At 37.4% G+C, this 17,546-nt stretch overlaps 1 protein-coding gene across 9 annotated transcripts in view; it reads right to left on the reverse strand.

The window, feature by feature from the left end:
• LMBR1 (limb development membrane protein 1) overlaps nt 1-17,546 on the reverse strand; it is a 210,272-nt gene that overhangs the window by 47,932 nt on the left and 144,794 nt on the right. For all 9 annotated transcript variants that reach the window (XM_055269781.2, XM_055269778.2, XM_055269782.2 and 6 more), the window contains one exon: nt 2,468-2,548. In XM_055269781.2, coding sequence (XP_055125756.1) covers nt 2,468-2,548 — 81 coding nt within the window. The remainder of the gene's footprint in view (nt 1-2,467; nt 2,549-17,546) is intronic.

The following is a 17,546-nucleotide window of genomic DNA, read 5'->3' on the forward strand; positions in this document are numbered from 1 at the left end:
ACATATGAATTAGAATACCAAAGAAACACCACTTCACATCCACTAAGTCAGTAAAAATTTTAAAGTCCAACATTGTCAAGTATAGGCAAGGATGTGGAGCAACAGGAATCCTACTCATGCCCAGCAGGAATGCAAATTAATACAACTATGTGAGAAAACCATTTGGCTTTATCTACAAAAGTTGCACAGGCACATATACAACAATCTTGTAATTCCATATCTAGTATGTACCCTGGAAAAACATATATACCAAGAGTTACATACCAGAATGATTATAGCAACATTATTTGTAACAGCAAAAAACTAGAAGCAGATCTAATATCTACCAACAGCAGGATGACTGAAGTAACTTCAGGAAATATAATATTATTAACAGAAATGAAAATAAATGAACACCATATTTGATTTTCAAGAACGCAACACTGGACTTCCACTTCTGAAGCTGCAGCAACAACAGGGACCAGGTTTGTCATCCAGCCTGAAACAATTAAGAAACCAAAAAGCACACAGATATGAAACAACAGTTTTCAAGACACTGGACATCTGATTGTGGAAGAACAATGATGCCTGAGACACAGGAAACAAACCACACAAGCCCTTTCTGACCCAGCTTACTGTCTTGAGAGTTTCCAGGCCGTGATGCAGGAAGGAGGAACACAAGCTGAGCCCAGCTCATCCCTTGAGTTGAGAGCATGAAATGGGAATCTGGGGAGACTATGTCAGCTGGAGTCTGCGCAGCAAAGTGCCAGACAGGTGACTGAAGCACAGAAAAAGAACTCCAAGGATCTGCAAAGAGTCACCCTTGAGTATTCAGTAAAGAATTCAGTAAAAAATTCTCAAGTATACCGGCTCAGGCATGTGAAGAAACAACCCAGGGCTAAAGAAAGAACCACCCCAAAATATGAAAAGAAATAGCACTCGACAATCACAAAAGGCCAAAAATAGTTGCTTTTCCCACAAGACAGTACAGAATCTCATCAATCACAGGACACTGGATAGAATTTGTAGAAGGGTCTTGCCTCAGCAGTGGGGAATACTTAACCCTAGAGGCAATGATCCCCTGGTCCAGCCTAAAAAGTCTTCAGAACAAGACACAATAATATCAAACTGTTTCCAAGTAACTTAACTGCATTTCAGAACAAAGTTCCTCACGTACAGAACTACTATAAGTGGCCAGGCATCGTGGCTCATGCCTGTAATCCCAGTACTTTGGGAGGCCAACATGGGCGGGAACACTTGAGCCCAGGAGTTTAGATCAGCATGGCCAACATGGCAAAACCCCATCTCTACCAAAAAACACAAAAAATTAGCCAGCTGTGGAGGCATGCACCTGTGGTTTCAGCTACTCAGGAGGCTGAAATGGGAGGATCACATGAGCTGGGGAGGCAGAGGTTGCAGTGAGTTGAGATCGCACCATTGCACTCTAGCCTGGGTGACAGAGTAAGACTCTGTCTTAAAAAACAAAACAAAAAAAAAGAAATACTATAAGTGAGGCACCCAACAAGGGTAAAATCTCACCTGAGAAGATAAAATTCAAATTATCTATTTTCTAATCACAAGTTTCCAGGCATGCAAAGAAGCACGAAAATACTAGTGATTATGTGGAAAAAAATCAATCAAAACATATCAAGAACTAACACAAACATTAGAAGTAGCAGACAAAAACATTGTAAGTGTTGTCATAACTATATTCTATATTTTCACAAAGAAGGAGGACACAGATTGAACGTGTTAATCAGAGACATAATAGAAGATACAAAACAGGCCCAGACCCCCAGAGATGAAAACTGCAGACTGCAGAAAAACAAAAAAGCAAAAAACACTAGATTAAAGGCAGATTAGACATGCAGAAGATTGGTGAAAGTGAAGACACAGCTATAGACGCTAACCAAAATGAAACACAGCAAGAAAAAAAAACTAAAAAATAAAGGAACATCCTTAAGCTATAGCCTAAAATACACGTAACTGGAGTCCCTGAAAAGGGAAGCATCAGGGGAAAAGAAAAAATATTTGGAGAAGTAATGGTCAAAAAATTTCCAAATTAGTTGAAAACTATAAGCTCCTAGCTCTAAGAAACATGAGGAAAACTACCCTAAGGCGTATCACAATCAAATTGTTCAAAATCAACAATAAAGACATCTTAAAAGCAGATACAGAAAAAAGACACATTAAAAGATAAGTATGACAGATGACTTGTTGGAAATAATGCAAGTGAGAAGGCAATGGAGCAACATCTCTGAATCTTTGAACCTTTGAAGTCATTTTGTACACACACAAAACCAAAAAAAGTGAATAAATGTAAATTTATCCTCTCCCCAAACTATAAGATAGTCCTTATTAATGATTTTGGGCAGGTCAAAAGTTTTAACATAAAGATTTCATAAATTTTCTAATATTTCAGACTACAGTAAAGTCTTTAATAAGAAACCAAGGCCAGTACACAAGTCAAGAAAAAAAAGTACAATACCTAATTTTGTCTTAAGAGTCTTTACATTTTCAAGTTCTTGTTCCAACTCCATTATGTTGTATTCCACCGATGAAGACAGCCCTGTTCAAAGCAAAAAATATTTAGAAGTAAAACAGAACCCCTAACACTATAGAACAGGTAGCCCTTTAATTAAAATCTGAAATAACACACGGCAAATCCTGCTAATTGAAAAATAACAAATGTTGCTGTGATTCAGAGGAAAGCACATCCATATAATTACCAATTAAAACTTCTTGCTGATTAAACACTACAAGTTTCCACAGAGTGATATAATGGACTATGGAGACTCAGAAGGGAGAGGGTTGGGATGGAGGCAAGGGATAAAAAACGACATATTGGGTACAATGTATGCTACTCCAGTGATGGGTACATTAAAATCTCAGACCACACCACTATACATCCAAAACCACCGGTACCACAAAAGCTACTGAAATAAGAATATTAAAAATAAACACTACACATTTCCTAGAACATTTCTTAACGTGGTAAAGTTCTAATTTGATCTATTAATAATCTTTTCTCAATTACAAAAGCAACTTGGGCTTACTATAGAAAGTGAAAAAAATCAAGACCTCCTCTTCTCTATCTCACCTCCTTAAAATGACAATTGTGAACAGCTTGGCTGATGCTTCCATACCTTTCTTCACATTCAGAAGCACATTCATACATACATATGTATCATATGCATGGTTTTTATTACATGTTTTACATGAATGGGGTCAGACATATTACTTTACCATTTGCTTTCCTAGTCAATTATATGTCCCAGTTGATAGCTGAATAACATTCCATAGTACAGATGTACTACAACTTTATTCCCTTTACATATATTCAAGTTTTCAACTTTTTGCCACTAGAAACAGTGTTGCAATAAACATTCTTGTATGCCCATCCAGTACATTTTGGTTCTAATTATTTCTGTAAGACAGATTCCCAAAACTTAGATTGCTGAGTAGGGTATGAACATTTATAGTAGGTTACTTCCCCCAAATATTGTAATAATTTAAACTATTGAAATAATTTACATTTCTACCAATAGCTTTGAAAGTATCTATTTTCCAGTATCGTCTTCAGCACTGGATATTATAACTCTCGAATTCTACCAATGTGATGGGTGGAAAATGTTTTCTTCCTGTTACTTTAACATGCATTTCCCTAAATGTGGTTGGACATATTTCTGTGTGTTTATCACCTGAATTTTCCCTGTGCGTATTTTCTGCTTGTTTCTCTAATGGTGGATCTTCGTATTCTTTATATTTTATCTGTTAAATTCTGAAACAGAGAAATTAAAATACCCACTACAACTGTACTTTAAGTTCTCTCAGTTTTTAAGAGTGGTTTTTTTTTTTTTTTCATTATGCATTTGTATTTGACTGCTGAGACTGGGAGGTTCTGTTTGCTAGGGTTTTTTTTTTTTTTCATCCTAGACTGTTACATCTTCCTTATGAATCATGTATTTTATCATTTCATAATGACCCTGTTTGTTTCTAATGCCTTTCAACTTAAATTCCATTTTGTGGATTTTAAGTTCTACTTTCTTTTTGTTTTTACCTATCTTGCTTGCTTACTTACATACATTTATACACACACCTTTCATTTTAATCTTTTTCTCTTATCCAGCTGAATCTTATTGGAGGTTTCAACTGTATCAGTTAGAGTTCATTGGCTATAGGCAACTGAAATAGACTCACTAGTTAAAACAGAAAAGGAATTCATAAGATACAACCAGTAGGAAAATTTTCCAGTAAAGAAAGTAGAGGAAACGGGCAGCTGAGAGTTCCAGGTGGCAGAACAAATGGATAGTTTCCTCATATTGTAACAGCTGGGATGACTCAGTCCTGGGTACTCGCAGTCTGTATGTCACTATGAGGAAGAATAAAAGTCTAGGAAGCAGGCATCCTAATGGCATAGCTTAGAGTCACATGTCAGTTTCTTGGAGAGCCGTGAACTTTGATGAGCAGTTCTGCCAATCTCATCTAACTGGGGAAATCCACAAATCCAAATCAGGTAGTTTACTAGAAGAAAGGGCAATAGATGCTTGTAGCAAAAATGATAAACACAGGTTGAATAATCCAATCTGATAAACTGTTCTTTAACAGTCAAATTCAGCCTATTTACACTTAGTAAAATATAGAGCTTGCATTCAGTATTATTTAGTATAATAGCTGATCAACTTTATTTTACACTTTCTATACTACTTGTCTTAATTTTAAGTGATTTTTTTAAAGGTTTTATCTTTATCAAAATGAAGCAGGCACATAGCTCAACGTGTCAAACACATGCATGGGTTTGCTGTCATGCCTCCTCCCTCCTGAATCCATTTTCCCAAAAGTCACTGTCCAGCTTGTTCTTCTGGCACTTGCCTTCCTATTGCAACTTCTGGATTCCCTGCACAGAGCACTCCCACTGTGGCAGGTGAGGACGCAAGTGTCTGCGCCACACACCTCTTCACTCCTCCCTTTCTCTCCATATGGCCATAATGATCACTTTAGCGAGACTGATATTCAATGTCTGCATTATTATAACAACCAAAATGCCTATCCACATAGCAAACTGTGACCAGCTTTCCTTCTTTCCTTAACATTCTTCCCACCCCCAGAATTAGCAATAATTTTTCTTTTACTTAATTTTCTATGTACTTAACACAAATTCAAAACCAAAACATCCTGCCAAAGGTCTTTATTTTCTCCTGGTTTTTATATTCCTCAGTTATACTATCAACTTCATTTTCTTGAAGAAATTTCTCCCAGTGTCTTTAGACCTGCCCACCCTAGATGGACTGCCCTCTGTGCCTCCTGCACCCTTTCACCCTGGGACTGCCTGCCCGCGTCTCCTGTGGAGCACCTCTTATTTCCTACACAGCCTGTATCTTCTCTTGATTTACTCCCTTGCTTAGATGGTGCGTATCCTCCAGTGGCTTGCTAAGAAAAGGGGAATGTGAGGTAACTTTTAAAGACTATACAAGTCTGAATACTTTACTTTTATGCTTACATTATAGTTTGATTAAGTATAAAAAATCAAGGTCAAAACTAATTCTCCTTCAGAATTCTGAAGGCATTGCTTCATTGTCTTCCTGCTTCTAGATTTGCTTTTGAGAAGTCTGAAGCTATTCTTATTCCTGTCTTTTTGAATGTGAACTGCTTGTCATTTCCCTTTCAAACTATGTAGGATCTTTGTCCCCAGTGTTCTTGATGAGAGTCCATTTTCATGTATTGTGTTGGGCACTAGACGATCCCTTTCAATCTCCAAATTCATGTCCTTTAGATCTGGGAAATCTTCATTTTGTCATTTCCTCCACCACATTTTCTCTCCTCTATTTGGAACTTCTCTAAGTTGGACATTGGATCTCCTGAGCTGGTTCTCTAATATTCTTAACTCTTCTCTCCTATTTTACCTATTTTTGCCATTTTGACCTATCTTCTGGAAAAGTTCTTTATCTTCCAATCTTTTTGCTATGTTATTTCTAAATTTCAAGGATCCTTTTCTGCTCACTGAATATCCCATTTTTATGGAACCTGGTCTTTCTCATGAATGTCATCTCTATCTCTGCCAGGATATTGACAGATTTGTTTTGAGACATTCTTCTCCCATGCATATTTCTTCTCCTCCAAGCTCTCCTGTTTGATGCATATGGGAGACTTTCCTTGGATATGTGGTGAGCCTTAGTTGTCTGCTCATATTTAAGACTAAAGCAGTAGGAGGGCGGAGCAAGATGACCAAATAGAAGCCTCTACCGATTGTCTCTGCTGCAGGAGCGCCACATTTTAACAACTACATACAAAATAGCACTGTCATAAGAACTAAAAACCAGGTGAGCACTCACAGTACTTGGTTTTAACTTCATATTCCTGAAAGAGGCACTGAAGAGGGTAGAAAAGACAGCCTTGAATCGCCGATGCCAACCCCTCTTCCATCCCCCAGCAGCGGCCGGGTAGTGTGGAGAAAATCTGTGTACTTGGGGGAGGGGCAGCATAACAAATGGGGGACTTCGAATTGCACCAATGCTGCCCTGTCACAGCAGACAGTAAAGCTGTGCTGGGCTCAGCCACTGCGCGCCCACAGAAGGAGCATGTGGACCAGCCCTAGCCAGAAAGAAATTCCCCATCCCAGTGGTCAAAACTTGAGTTTCTCAGCAAGCCTCACCATCACGGGCTACAGTGCTCTGGGGTCCTAAGTAAACTTGAAAAGCAGTGTAGGACACAAGAACTGCAATTCCTAAGCAAGTCCTGCTGCTGGGCTGGGCTCAGAGCCAGTGGACTAGGGCAGCATGTACCACACAGAGTGGCTAAGGGAGTGGTTGCACCACCTCTCCACCAACCCCAGGCAGCAGAGCTCACAGCAAGGAAAGTGACTCCTTCCTTCTGCTCAAAGAGAGGAAAGTAAAGAGAACTTTGTCTTGCATTTTGGATACCAGCTCAGCCATAGTACAATAGGGTACTGGGCACAGTCATAAGGGCCCCATTCTAGGCCCTAGCTTCTGGATGACATTTCTAGACACACCCTGGGCCAGAAGGGAACCTGCTACCTTGAAGTGGGAGACTCAGTTCTGGAAGGATCCATCACCTACTGACTAAAGAGCCCTTGGGCCCCAAAGATCCAGGAGTGACACATAGCTAGTATGCCATGGGCCTTGCTTGGGAAGACTCTGAGACATGCTGGCTTCAGGTCTGATGCAGCATATTCCCAGCTGTGGTGGCTACAGTGGAAGACTCCTTCTGCTTGAGAAAAGCAGAGGGAAAAGTACAGAGTACTTTGACTTGCAGCTTAGGTACTAGCTTGGCCACAGTGGGGTAGAGTATCAGGTGGGCTCTTCGGGCCCCCGAAACCAGGCCTAGGCTATTGAACAGCATTTCTAGACCTGTCCTGGGACAGAGGGGAGCCCGCTGCCCTGCAGGGTGAGTCCCAGGCCTCGCAACATTCACAAGCTAACTGCAGAGCCTCTGGACATTAAGTGACCACTAGCAGTGGCCTGGCAGAACTCCCCATGGGCTGGCAGTGGTAGGAGCAGGAAGAGCAGCAAGGACTTTGTCTTGTGGTTTGAGGGCCAGTTTAGCTGCAGTAAAACAGAACACCAACGAGACTTCTAAAGTTTCTGACTTCAAACTCTGCCTCCCAGATAGCATCTCGGGACCTGCCCTGGGTCTGAGGGAACTTTTCACCCTGAAGGGAAGGACACAAACCTGGCTGGCTTCCCCCACTACTAATCGTAGAGCCCTAGGGCCTTGAGAGAACAAAGGCAGTAGCCAAGCAGTGTTTACAGTGGGCTTTGAGTGAGACCCAATGTTGTGCTGGCCTCAGGTATCACCCAACGCAGGCCCAGTGGTGGTGGCCACAGGGGTGCTTGCATCACCCCAACTCCAGCTCTAGGAAGTTCAGCAAACAGAGATGTCGTTTGTTTGGAGAAAGTAAGGGAAGAGAACAAGAGTCTCTTCCTGGCAATCCAGAGAATTCTTCTGGATCTTATCTAAACCCACTGAGGCATTAGTCTGCAAGAACCACAGCATTATTGGGCTTGAGGCCCAAGTTCCTTTGAATATCCGGAAAGCCTTCCCAAGAAAGACAGGCACATACAAGCCCAGACTGTGAAGACTACAAGAAATACTTAACTCTTCAATGCCCAGATATTGATGAATGCCCAGACACAAGTGTCAAGACCATCCAGGAAAACATGACCTCACCAAACAAACTAAATGAGGCACCAGGGACCAATCCTGGAGAAAGAGAAATATATAACCTTTCAGACAGAATCCAAAATGGCTGTTTTGAGGAAACTCAAAGAAATTCAAGATAATACAGAGAAGGAATTCAGAATTTTATCAGATAAATTTAACAAAGAGATTGAAATAAAAAATAATCAAGCAGAAATTCTAGAGTTGAAAAATGCAACTGACAAACTGAAGAATGCATCAGTCTCTTAATATCAGAACTGATCAAGCAGAAGAAAGAATTGGTGAGCTTGAAGACAGGCTGTTTGAAAATACATAGTGGAGACAAAAGAAAAAAGAATCAAAAAGAATGAAGCATGCCTACAATATCTAGAAAATAGCCTAAAAGGAGCAAATCAAAGAGTTATTGGCAGCAAAAAGGAGGTAGAGAAAGACAGAGAGGTAGGAAGTTTATTCAAAGGGAGAATATTAGAGAACTTCCCAAACCTACAGAAAGAGATCAACATTTAAGAACAAGAAGGTTACAGAACACCAAGTAGATTTAACTCAAAGACGACTACCTCAAATAATCCAACTCCCAAAGGTCAAGGATAAAGAAAGGATCCCAAAAGCAGCAAAAGAAAAGAAACAAGTAACATCCAATGGAGCTCTAATCCACCTGGCAGCAGACTTTTCAGTGGAAACCTTGCAGGCCAGGAGAGAGTGGCATGACATGTACAAAGTGCTGAGGGAAAAACACTTACACCCTAGAATAGTATATCTGGTGAAAATATCCTTCAAGCATGAAGGAGAAATAAAGACTTTCCCAGACAAACAAAAGCTGAGGCATTTCATCAACACTAGACTTGTCCTACAAGAAATGCTAAAGGGAGTTCTTCAATAGGAAAGAAAAGAATGTTAATGAGCCATAAGAAATCACCTGAAGATACAAAACTCACTGGTAATACAAGTAAACACAGAAAAACACAGAATATTATAACACTGTAATTATGGTGTGTAAACTACTCTTACCGTATGTAGGAAGATTAAATAATGAACCAATCAAAAATAATAACTACAATAACTTTTCAAGACACAGACAGTACAGTAAGACATAAAAAGAAACAACAAAAAGTTTAAAAGTGTGGGGATGAAGTTAAAGTGTAGAGTTTGTATTAGTTTTCTTTTTGCTTGTTTGTTTTTGCAATGTGTCAAATTGCCCTCAGTTTAAAATATGGGTTATAGGATAGTATTTGCATGCCTCATGATAACATCAAATTGAAAAACATACAATGGATACTCAAAAAATAAAAACCAAGAAATTAAACCCTATCACCAGAGAAAATAACTTTCACTAAAAGGAAGACAGGAAGGAAAGAAGAGAAGACTATACAAAACAACCAGAAAAGAAATAAAAAAATGGCAGGAAGAAGTCCTTACTTACCAATAGTAACACTGAACGTAAATGAACTAAACTCTCCAATCAAAAGACATAGTGATTCAATGGATAAAAAAGCAAAACCCAATTATCTGTTGCCTAAAAGAAATACATGTTACCTATACAGATACGAATAGATTGAAAATAAAGGTATAGAAAAAGATATTCCATGCTAATGGAAACAAGAAAAGTACAGGAGTAGCTATACTTATATCAGACAAAACAGATTTCAAGACAAGAAATGTAAGAAGAGACACAGAAGGTCACTATATGATGATAAAGGAGTCAATTCTGCAAAAGGGTATAACAATTATAAAGATATATGCACCAATGGAGCATCCAGATATATAAAGCAAATATTATTAAAGCTAAAGAGAAAGAGACACCTCAATACAATAACAGCTAGAGACTTCAACACCCCACTTTCAGCATTAGATAGATCTTCCAATAACAGAAAATCAAAAAGAAACATCAAACTTAATCTGTACTGTAGAACAAATGGACCTAATAGATATTTACAGAACATTTCATCTAATGGATATCAGAATAAACATTCTTCTCCTCAGCACATGGATCATTCTCAAGGATAGATCATATGTTAGGTCACAACACAAGTCTTAAAACATTCAAAAAATTGAAATAATGTCAAGTATCTTCTCTGACCATAATGGAATAAAACAAAAAATCAACAAGAGGAATTTTCAAAACTATACAAACACATGGAAATTAAACAAAATGCTCCTGAATGACCAGTGGGTCAACGAAGAAATTAAGGGGTAAATTGAAAACTTTATTGAAACAAATGATAACGGAAGCACAACATATCAAAACCTACAGGATATAGCAAAAGCAGTACTGAGAGGGAAGTTTATAGCTACAAGTGTCTATATAAAAAAAGAGAAAAAACTTCAAATAATCTAATGATGCATCTTAAAGAATTAGAAAAGCAAGATCAAATCAAACCCAAAATAAATAAAAGAAATAATAAAGATCAAAGCAGAAATAAATAAAATTGAAATGAAGAATACAAAAGATCAATGAAACAGAAAGTTGTTTTGAAAAGTTGACAAAACTTTAGCCAGACCAAGAAAAAAAAGAGAAGATCTAAATAAAATCAGAAATGAAAAAGAAGACATTACAACTGATATCACAGAAATTCAAAGGATCATTAGTAGTTATTGTAATTACACGCCAATACACTGGAAAATCTAGAAAAAAATGGACAAATTCCTAGACACATACAACCTACCAAGATTGAACCATGAAGAAATCTAAAACTTAAACAGACCATTAATAAGTAACGATCTCAAACCTGTAATAAAAAGTCTCCCAATAAAGAAAATCCCAGGACCTGATGGCTTCACTGCTGAAGTCTACCAAACATTTAAAAAAGAACTAATACCAATCCTATTCAAACTACTCTGAAAAACAGAGGAGGAGGAAATACTTCCAAACTCATTTTAAGGGTCCAGTAATACCCTGATACCAAGACACATCAAAGAAAGAAAACTACAGACCAACATCTCTGATGAATATTGATGCAAAAGTCCTCAACAAAATACTAGCAAACCAAATTCAACAACACATTAAAAAGATCATTCATGATGAAGTGGGATTTATCTGAGATGCAAGGATGGTTCAACATATACAAATCAACCAATGCGATATATCATATCAATGGAATGAAGGACAAAAACCATATGATCATTTCATTTGATACTGAAAAGCATTTGATAAAATTCAACATCCCTTCATGATACAAACCTTTAGAAAATTGGTACCTTAGATGGAGCAAAAAGATGTGGGGATCAAACCATTATATAAACAGGATTTCCAATCAATTCTCTTATGAAGTAGCTCACTCTACTTCATCTGGTGGTGCCACTTTTTGAGACTTTTGGGGATTCTGGGGTATAAATCAAGCACAAATGACTTAGGATTTAGCTTCCTTGGGTCTGTGAAACTGGTTATTCAAGTCTGCTAAATTTTCTCAGGTCTTCTAAATTCCAAAATTTTATTGTGATTTTCTCCTCTCAACTTCTCATCCTTTTAGGTTTATGCCTCTCTGAACCTCAGTGTTTTCATCTGTAAAAGGGGGTGTATCTATTAGGATACTATATACTGAATCAGAAAACTAAACCCAAAGTAGCTTAAAAATGAGGAAATCAGTTCATATAATGAGAAGTTTAGACACAGAGCAAACTTCAAAGAGGATTTTCCAGCAGCTCAACAATGACATCAAGGAACTAAAAGTACTGCCATCCTCAAGTTGACAGGAAGACTGGTGCTCTTTCTCTTTTTATGTAACTTTGTAATTTCTGCTCATTATATTTGCTCTTTATTTCTTCATTTTCTTCTTTCCCAGCTAGTGAAACTTTTGTTTATCCTTTTTCCCCATGTTAATTTGGCAGTTCAATGGTTACTTTCACATTTTTAATACTCATACTTAGATATATTTTTCATTATAATATCAGCATCACACAGTCCTAGCCCTACAGGGATGCTTTTCTGAGTAACTTACCCCACACCAAGGTGAAGCTCTCACAATGCTTTCATCATTCTCTCACTGCTGCCCACCCATGCCCCCAACTCCTGGATCTTGCTGTGACAGTTTTAACAATATTTAGTTCAAGACTGTTACCAAATGTTTCCTTCAATATGGAAGTTAGAATAGTGCTTGGCACAAATTAGATGCTCAACATACAGATATAAAATGAACAAATGAGGGAATGCATAACAGATGAATGACATCTTTGGGAATATATGAAATTTTTTTTTCAAGAGACAGGGTCTCACTTTATTTTACTGCCCAGGCTAGACTCGAACTTCTGGGTTCAACCTTATACTCCCACCTCTGGGGTAGCTGGGACTATAGGTGCATGCCACCACACTCGGCTGAGTTTTTAACTGCAGTCTTTACTCCTCCCTTAAACTATGGGTACTATTCAGCAACCAGTAGCAGGTTGCAAATGGGAAGCTTGATGTTGATCTCTCTCTTCTTTGTCTGGAATTTTTCTATGTGAAAGTTTGTAAGGGCTTTTTCTTTTTCCATTGTTCTTGGAATTCAGGAATCTTACAAACTAAATCCAAATCTTTTTGATTTTCTATTGAATAATCTTGCCTAGGAGTGTGTGGCCTTTTAACCTGAACTCAAGTCTTTCTTAAGCTCATTGATATTTTCTTCTATTTTTTATTCACCTACTTTTCCTACTTGTTCTTTTCTCTCCTTTTAGATGCCTATTATTTACATTCAGTATCTTAGCTCTGCACTTGACGTCTATTTTTCATTAATAGTTTCCTTCTTTTTGTACTTTTCGTGTGTGACACAAAATAGTTCTTCCCCTTGATTCTGCAAGATGATTAATTCAATTTTTGAAGGACTATATTAGTATCCTATTGCTGCTGCTACAAATTATCATAAAGTTTCTGGCTTAAAACAACATAAATTTATTGTCTTACAGCTCTGAAAGTGAGAAGTCCTAAAATCAAAGTGTTAGCAGGACTATAATCCTTCTGGAGACTCTAGGGGAGAAACCATTTCCTTGTCTTTTCTAGCCCCTGAGGGCCACCTGCATTCTTTGGCTCATGGTCCCTTCCTTGAGTCACTCCAACCTCTTCTTCCATTACCAATGTCTCCTTCTCTGACCATCTCAGCCTTCACTTATACCAACTCTTGTGATTACAGTGGGCCCACTACATAATCCAGAATAATCTTAAGATCCTTTACTTCATCCCATATGCAAAGTCCCTTTTGCCATGTAAGGTAACATATTCACAAGGTCTGCGGATTAGGACTTGGACATCTTTAGGAAACCATTATTCTGACTACCACAAGGACTATTTCTTTTTTTGTTTGTCTATTAAGCTTTTTATTTTTTTCAAGTTCTCGGCATCAGTCTTTTTCTGTTCTAATGACATTTCCTTGGACGTTCTTACTACTTTTGAGGATTAGGTATGAATTCTTATTTATCTCTCCTATTAATTGTTAACTCAAGTGGGAACCACTTGTTCTAGATATTCACCTTGGTCTTCTTCACTGAACTAAACAACTGGTAATTTTTTTCTATCCACCTCTGTTGTTCCCTTCATCTCTAATCAGGTCAGACACTCCCTCAAACAGTGACAAACCAGCTAAAAGGTACAGCAATTCAATTCTGTTCCTAGGGACTAGGGACCAACAGGCCAGAAAAACTGATTTAGGAGGAGGAAACCTCACTGGGTCTCTCTAGGTGCAGAGTGGTCCTTTCTCAAAGGGACAGACTGAAAGGAGGCTTCAGAACAACAACACAAGGCCAGCAAGATCAGACAAACCTTTGCAACACAGGGGCAAATGCAATCTCACTAAGGGAATTCAGAGGCCTCTTTTTCTAAGCCCCTTTCGGGAATCACAAAATTCCAATTTTATCCCAGGTTTCTAGGAGAAGCAAATCCCATTCCCTTTGCAGCTCCTTGCTCACCTCTGCCCAACACTGAAGAGACAGCAATCGAATACCCTCTCTTTCGAAGAACCTGAGATCTCAAATCCACCGAAACGTTTTATAGTATGTTCAGAGTTCATGAGTTTAATCACTTTACTTGTTAATATACAATTGATATATTTATGAGAGGAGGGATAAAGCTAGCACAGAAATATTCAGGTAATGTGACGCAAGCTACTAAACTCTGATTCCAAAGTTAGTTTTGAGTTTCTGGCAGCCACAGCAAAGGGGGAAGCAATTAAGTTACATAACGAATGAGTATTTCCATATAATGTGAGTTACAGAAAGACAGCACAGCTCTGTAAGATTTTCAGGTGTCTCTGAATCAAAGTTTAAACTATATAATAGTCTTAGTAATAAATATATTTTACTTTTATCTCCATTCTTTATCAGTTAAACTGTGTATCTGTAATTAATGCTCATTTAACTTCTATATCTCATTGACTGGAAATACAATTCCAAACTACATTCATTCCCCATTCATGCAAAGATGTATTATTCTGGTAACCAGTTGAAGGCTAGAAAAAATAAGCTCATGAGTATTTAGAATTTTGAAAGAGAATGGACATCAGAATAGACAGTATTCCTGCTGCCAATTTGAAATTAAGTGAAAAGACAAAAATGCCTACTTTGTGGGTATGTTTACAGGGCTCAATACAAATGTCTAGACCACTCGATGTATGATTCTTCAACGGAAAATAACTAAAATGGCATTTCTGAAACGCTGTGCTTTATTTGCAGGTGATATAACACTAGGCACACAATAGGTAATTAATAAATACTGACTGACTTGCATATAAAAATCAAAACTACATTCTTGTTGTCCTCAAATAAATCATACTTTTATTAAACGACTAGATTCATCTGGGATGACACATTATCCAAGGACAAGACCACCCTTTATTATAATAGAGCAATACCTAAGGGAGAAATGTACGCTTTTCTGAGTAAATATTTCATTATAAATGACCAGAAGGAAACAATGACTATTGTAAGAAATTATGACACACTGCAAACAAATACTGAGGTATTGTGTGGATTTAAGTTAGACCAAAAATTTTAAATATCCTGGGGAACTGCATTACCATTACTTTATTTCCAAATGAATCTAAAATGTCCAGTGTCAGCACTGTCTAGTCAGTAAGTGAAACTGGTAGACAAAACCTGTTTAGACAAGTCACGAGAAATAAAAAGGGATTCTCCAAGAAAACCACAAAGCAGCTCATTTAAGGTCAATTTAATGGTATTATTCTGTTTTTCTTCCAGCCTCAACATAAGATTTCACTACCTCAAAGGAAATTGTAAGAGTATCTATTTGCATTCCCCTTAGGTGATTGGCAGTTCAACACCAATTAGTTCAAAATTACACTGTTACTAACATGCAATAAAAACAACACCTTTCATCTTTCTTACACAGGTAAGAATAACTTCAGAGCCAATAACTTTGATCAAATAAGTATTTTTGATCCTGCCCCACCCGTCTCTTTGGATTCAGGAAAACTAATAGCTGAAGGCAACTTTTCCCAGCTTTATTCTTAAGCTGAAAAACTAGTGTGGTATTAAAAATATTTTGCTTCCAAGATAACAGAATTTCCCAAAGTCCAGTATTTATTCAATAACTAAGCTGTCCTTACAACTTTCTTAATATATAAGACGGCCTTCCTATATAAAAGGAGAGATACTAAGTATTTAACTTAAAACATAAAATGTATTTTTAAACACAAATACAAATTTCCAATTAGATCTGCAAGCCCTTCAAATAATTGATGCAATACCATTATCTCCCTAAACAATTCAGTGTCCTAAACTTAGTCTCATAATGAATACTACTTGGAAGTAGATACCTCTAACATAAACAGATTGATGTTACATTTAACTTTTAATTTACCATATAACCAAAAAAAAGTTTGATTAGAAAATATTATCCAAGAAGCTCTTTAAAAATTTGATTATACTTATTACTTTAAATTTGACCAAAGTGATCTCTATCACGAAGAATGTGAGGTCACTCAAATACTATAAATTATTTCTAATCACTTAGGCAAACAACTTTGTTGTTAAAGCCCAAATCTCCTAATAATTCACAGAGCAAACAGTTTCCATCTCTCTAAGCAAACACTACTTACTGTACACCACAGAGCCAATGCTGATTAGGCAAGCTCCGGAAAGCATTTGAAAACTGAAGCCAGGACATTCAAATCTCTAATGTATCTATTTCAGCATGGACTGTTACTATCTACAAATGAGAGAGTCAGCCCATACACTCGAAAACTCTGTATCTATGCCTATTCCACTTGCAATGCTAATAATTATTAAAATAATAGTTTCTTTTTGCTTCTGACATATCCACAAAAATATGGCTATTGACCTAGTAATGTGAGACTTTTGAGATCCAACACAACTGTGAAAATGCAAATATACTTTCATTATTAATGACTGCAAGATAGAAAGTGTTAAACAATCAACTTTAGGAACATTATATAATGCTAGGTACAATTAAAACAATGGTTTGGCTTTTTTCTACTTTAGATATAAGCTACTAGATCTAAACTAGATAAGATGTTAAGATAATTTTTAAACTTTTATGTTTATATAAGCTACTATTGGGAATACTATCGTCTATCTAGGTTGTAGTTGAGAAAGTAGCTCGGGTATATTAAATTCATCTTCTATTACACAAATTTGGATTTTTTTTTTTCTTTATTGAGGCGGAGTCTCGCTCTGTTGCCCAGGCTGGAGTGCACTGGCATGATCTCGGCTCATTGCAACCTCTGCTGCCCAGGTTCAAGCGATTCTCCTGCCTCAGCCTCCCGAGTAGCTGGGATTACATGCGCATGCCACCACGCCTAGCTAATTTTTGTATTTTTAGTAGAGACGGTGTTTCACCATGTTGGCCAGGCTGGTCTTGAACTCCTTACCTCAGGTGATCTGCCCACCTCGGCCTCCCAAAGTGTTGGGATTACAGGCATGAGCCACCGCACCCAGCCAATTTGGATCATTTTTATAGAATAACTCTCTCTATATATATTTCATAAAATATATGTTATTTAACTCATTCTATAGTTTATTATTCCAAAGCATTCCTCATTTACTGATTTTATATTAGCATATATCTCTGGCAGTCACCTCATTTCATCTTGCAAAAAAATGATTTCTTTGGGCCACATTTTATTGTCATAAATTGTGAATAAGGGCCCAAGAAGCTGAACAAATTATAACAAGGAATCTCTGACCATTTCAGATCCTTGGAAACAAATGTTTTTTGATTATATTTGATCACTTTCACGCTAATACCAGACATTTCTCAAAGTGTCCCAGAGTCTGATAAATTCAAAATATTCTCCCTTCAGTGATGTAACTAACAGCAAATAGTATTTATAGGATTGTCATTGCCAGAACCTAGAAGAATGCCTAGAGAAAGCCAAGATGAAAGTAATTTAGAGGACAGAAGAAAATCTGGCATGAGCTTCCATATATCATTAAGTGTGTTATATGAA

The sequence above is a fragment of the Symphalangus syndactylus genome, chromosome 6, assembly GCF_028878055.3.
Source record: "Symphalangus syndactylus isolate Jambi chromosome 6, NHGRI_mSymSyn1-v2.1_pri, whole genome shotgun sequence".
Taxonomy (NCBI): Eukaryota; Metazoa; Chordata; class Mammalia; order Primates; family Hylobatidae; genus Symphalangus; species Symphalangus syndactylus.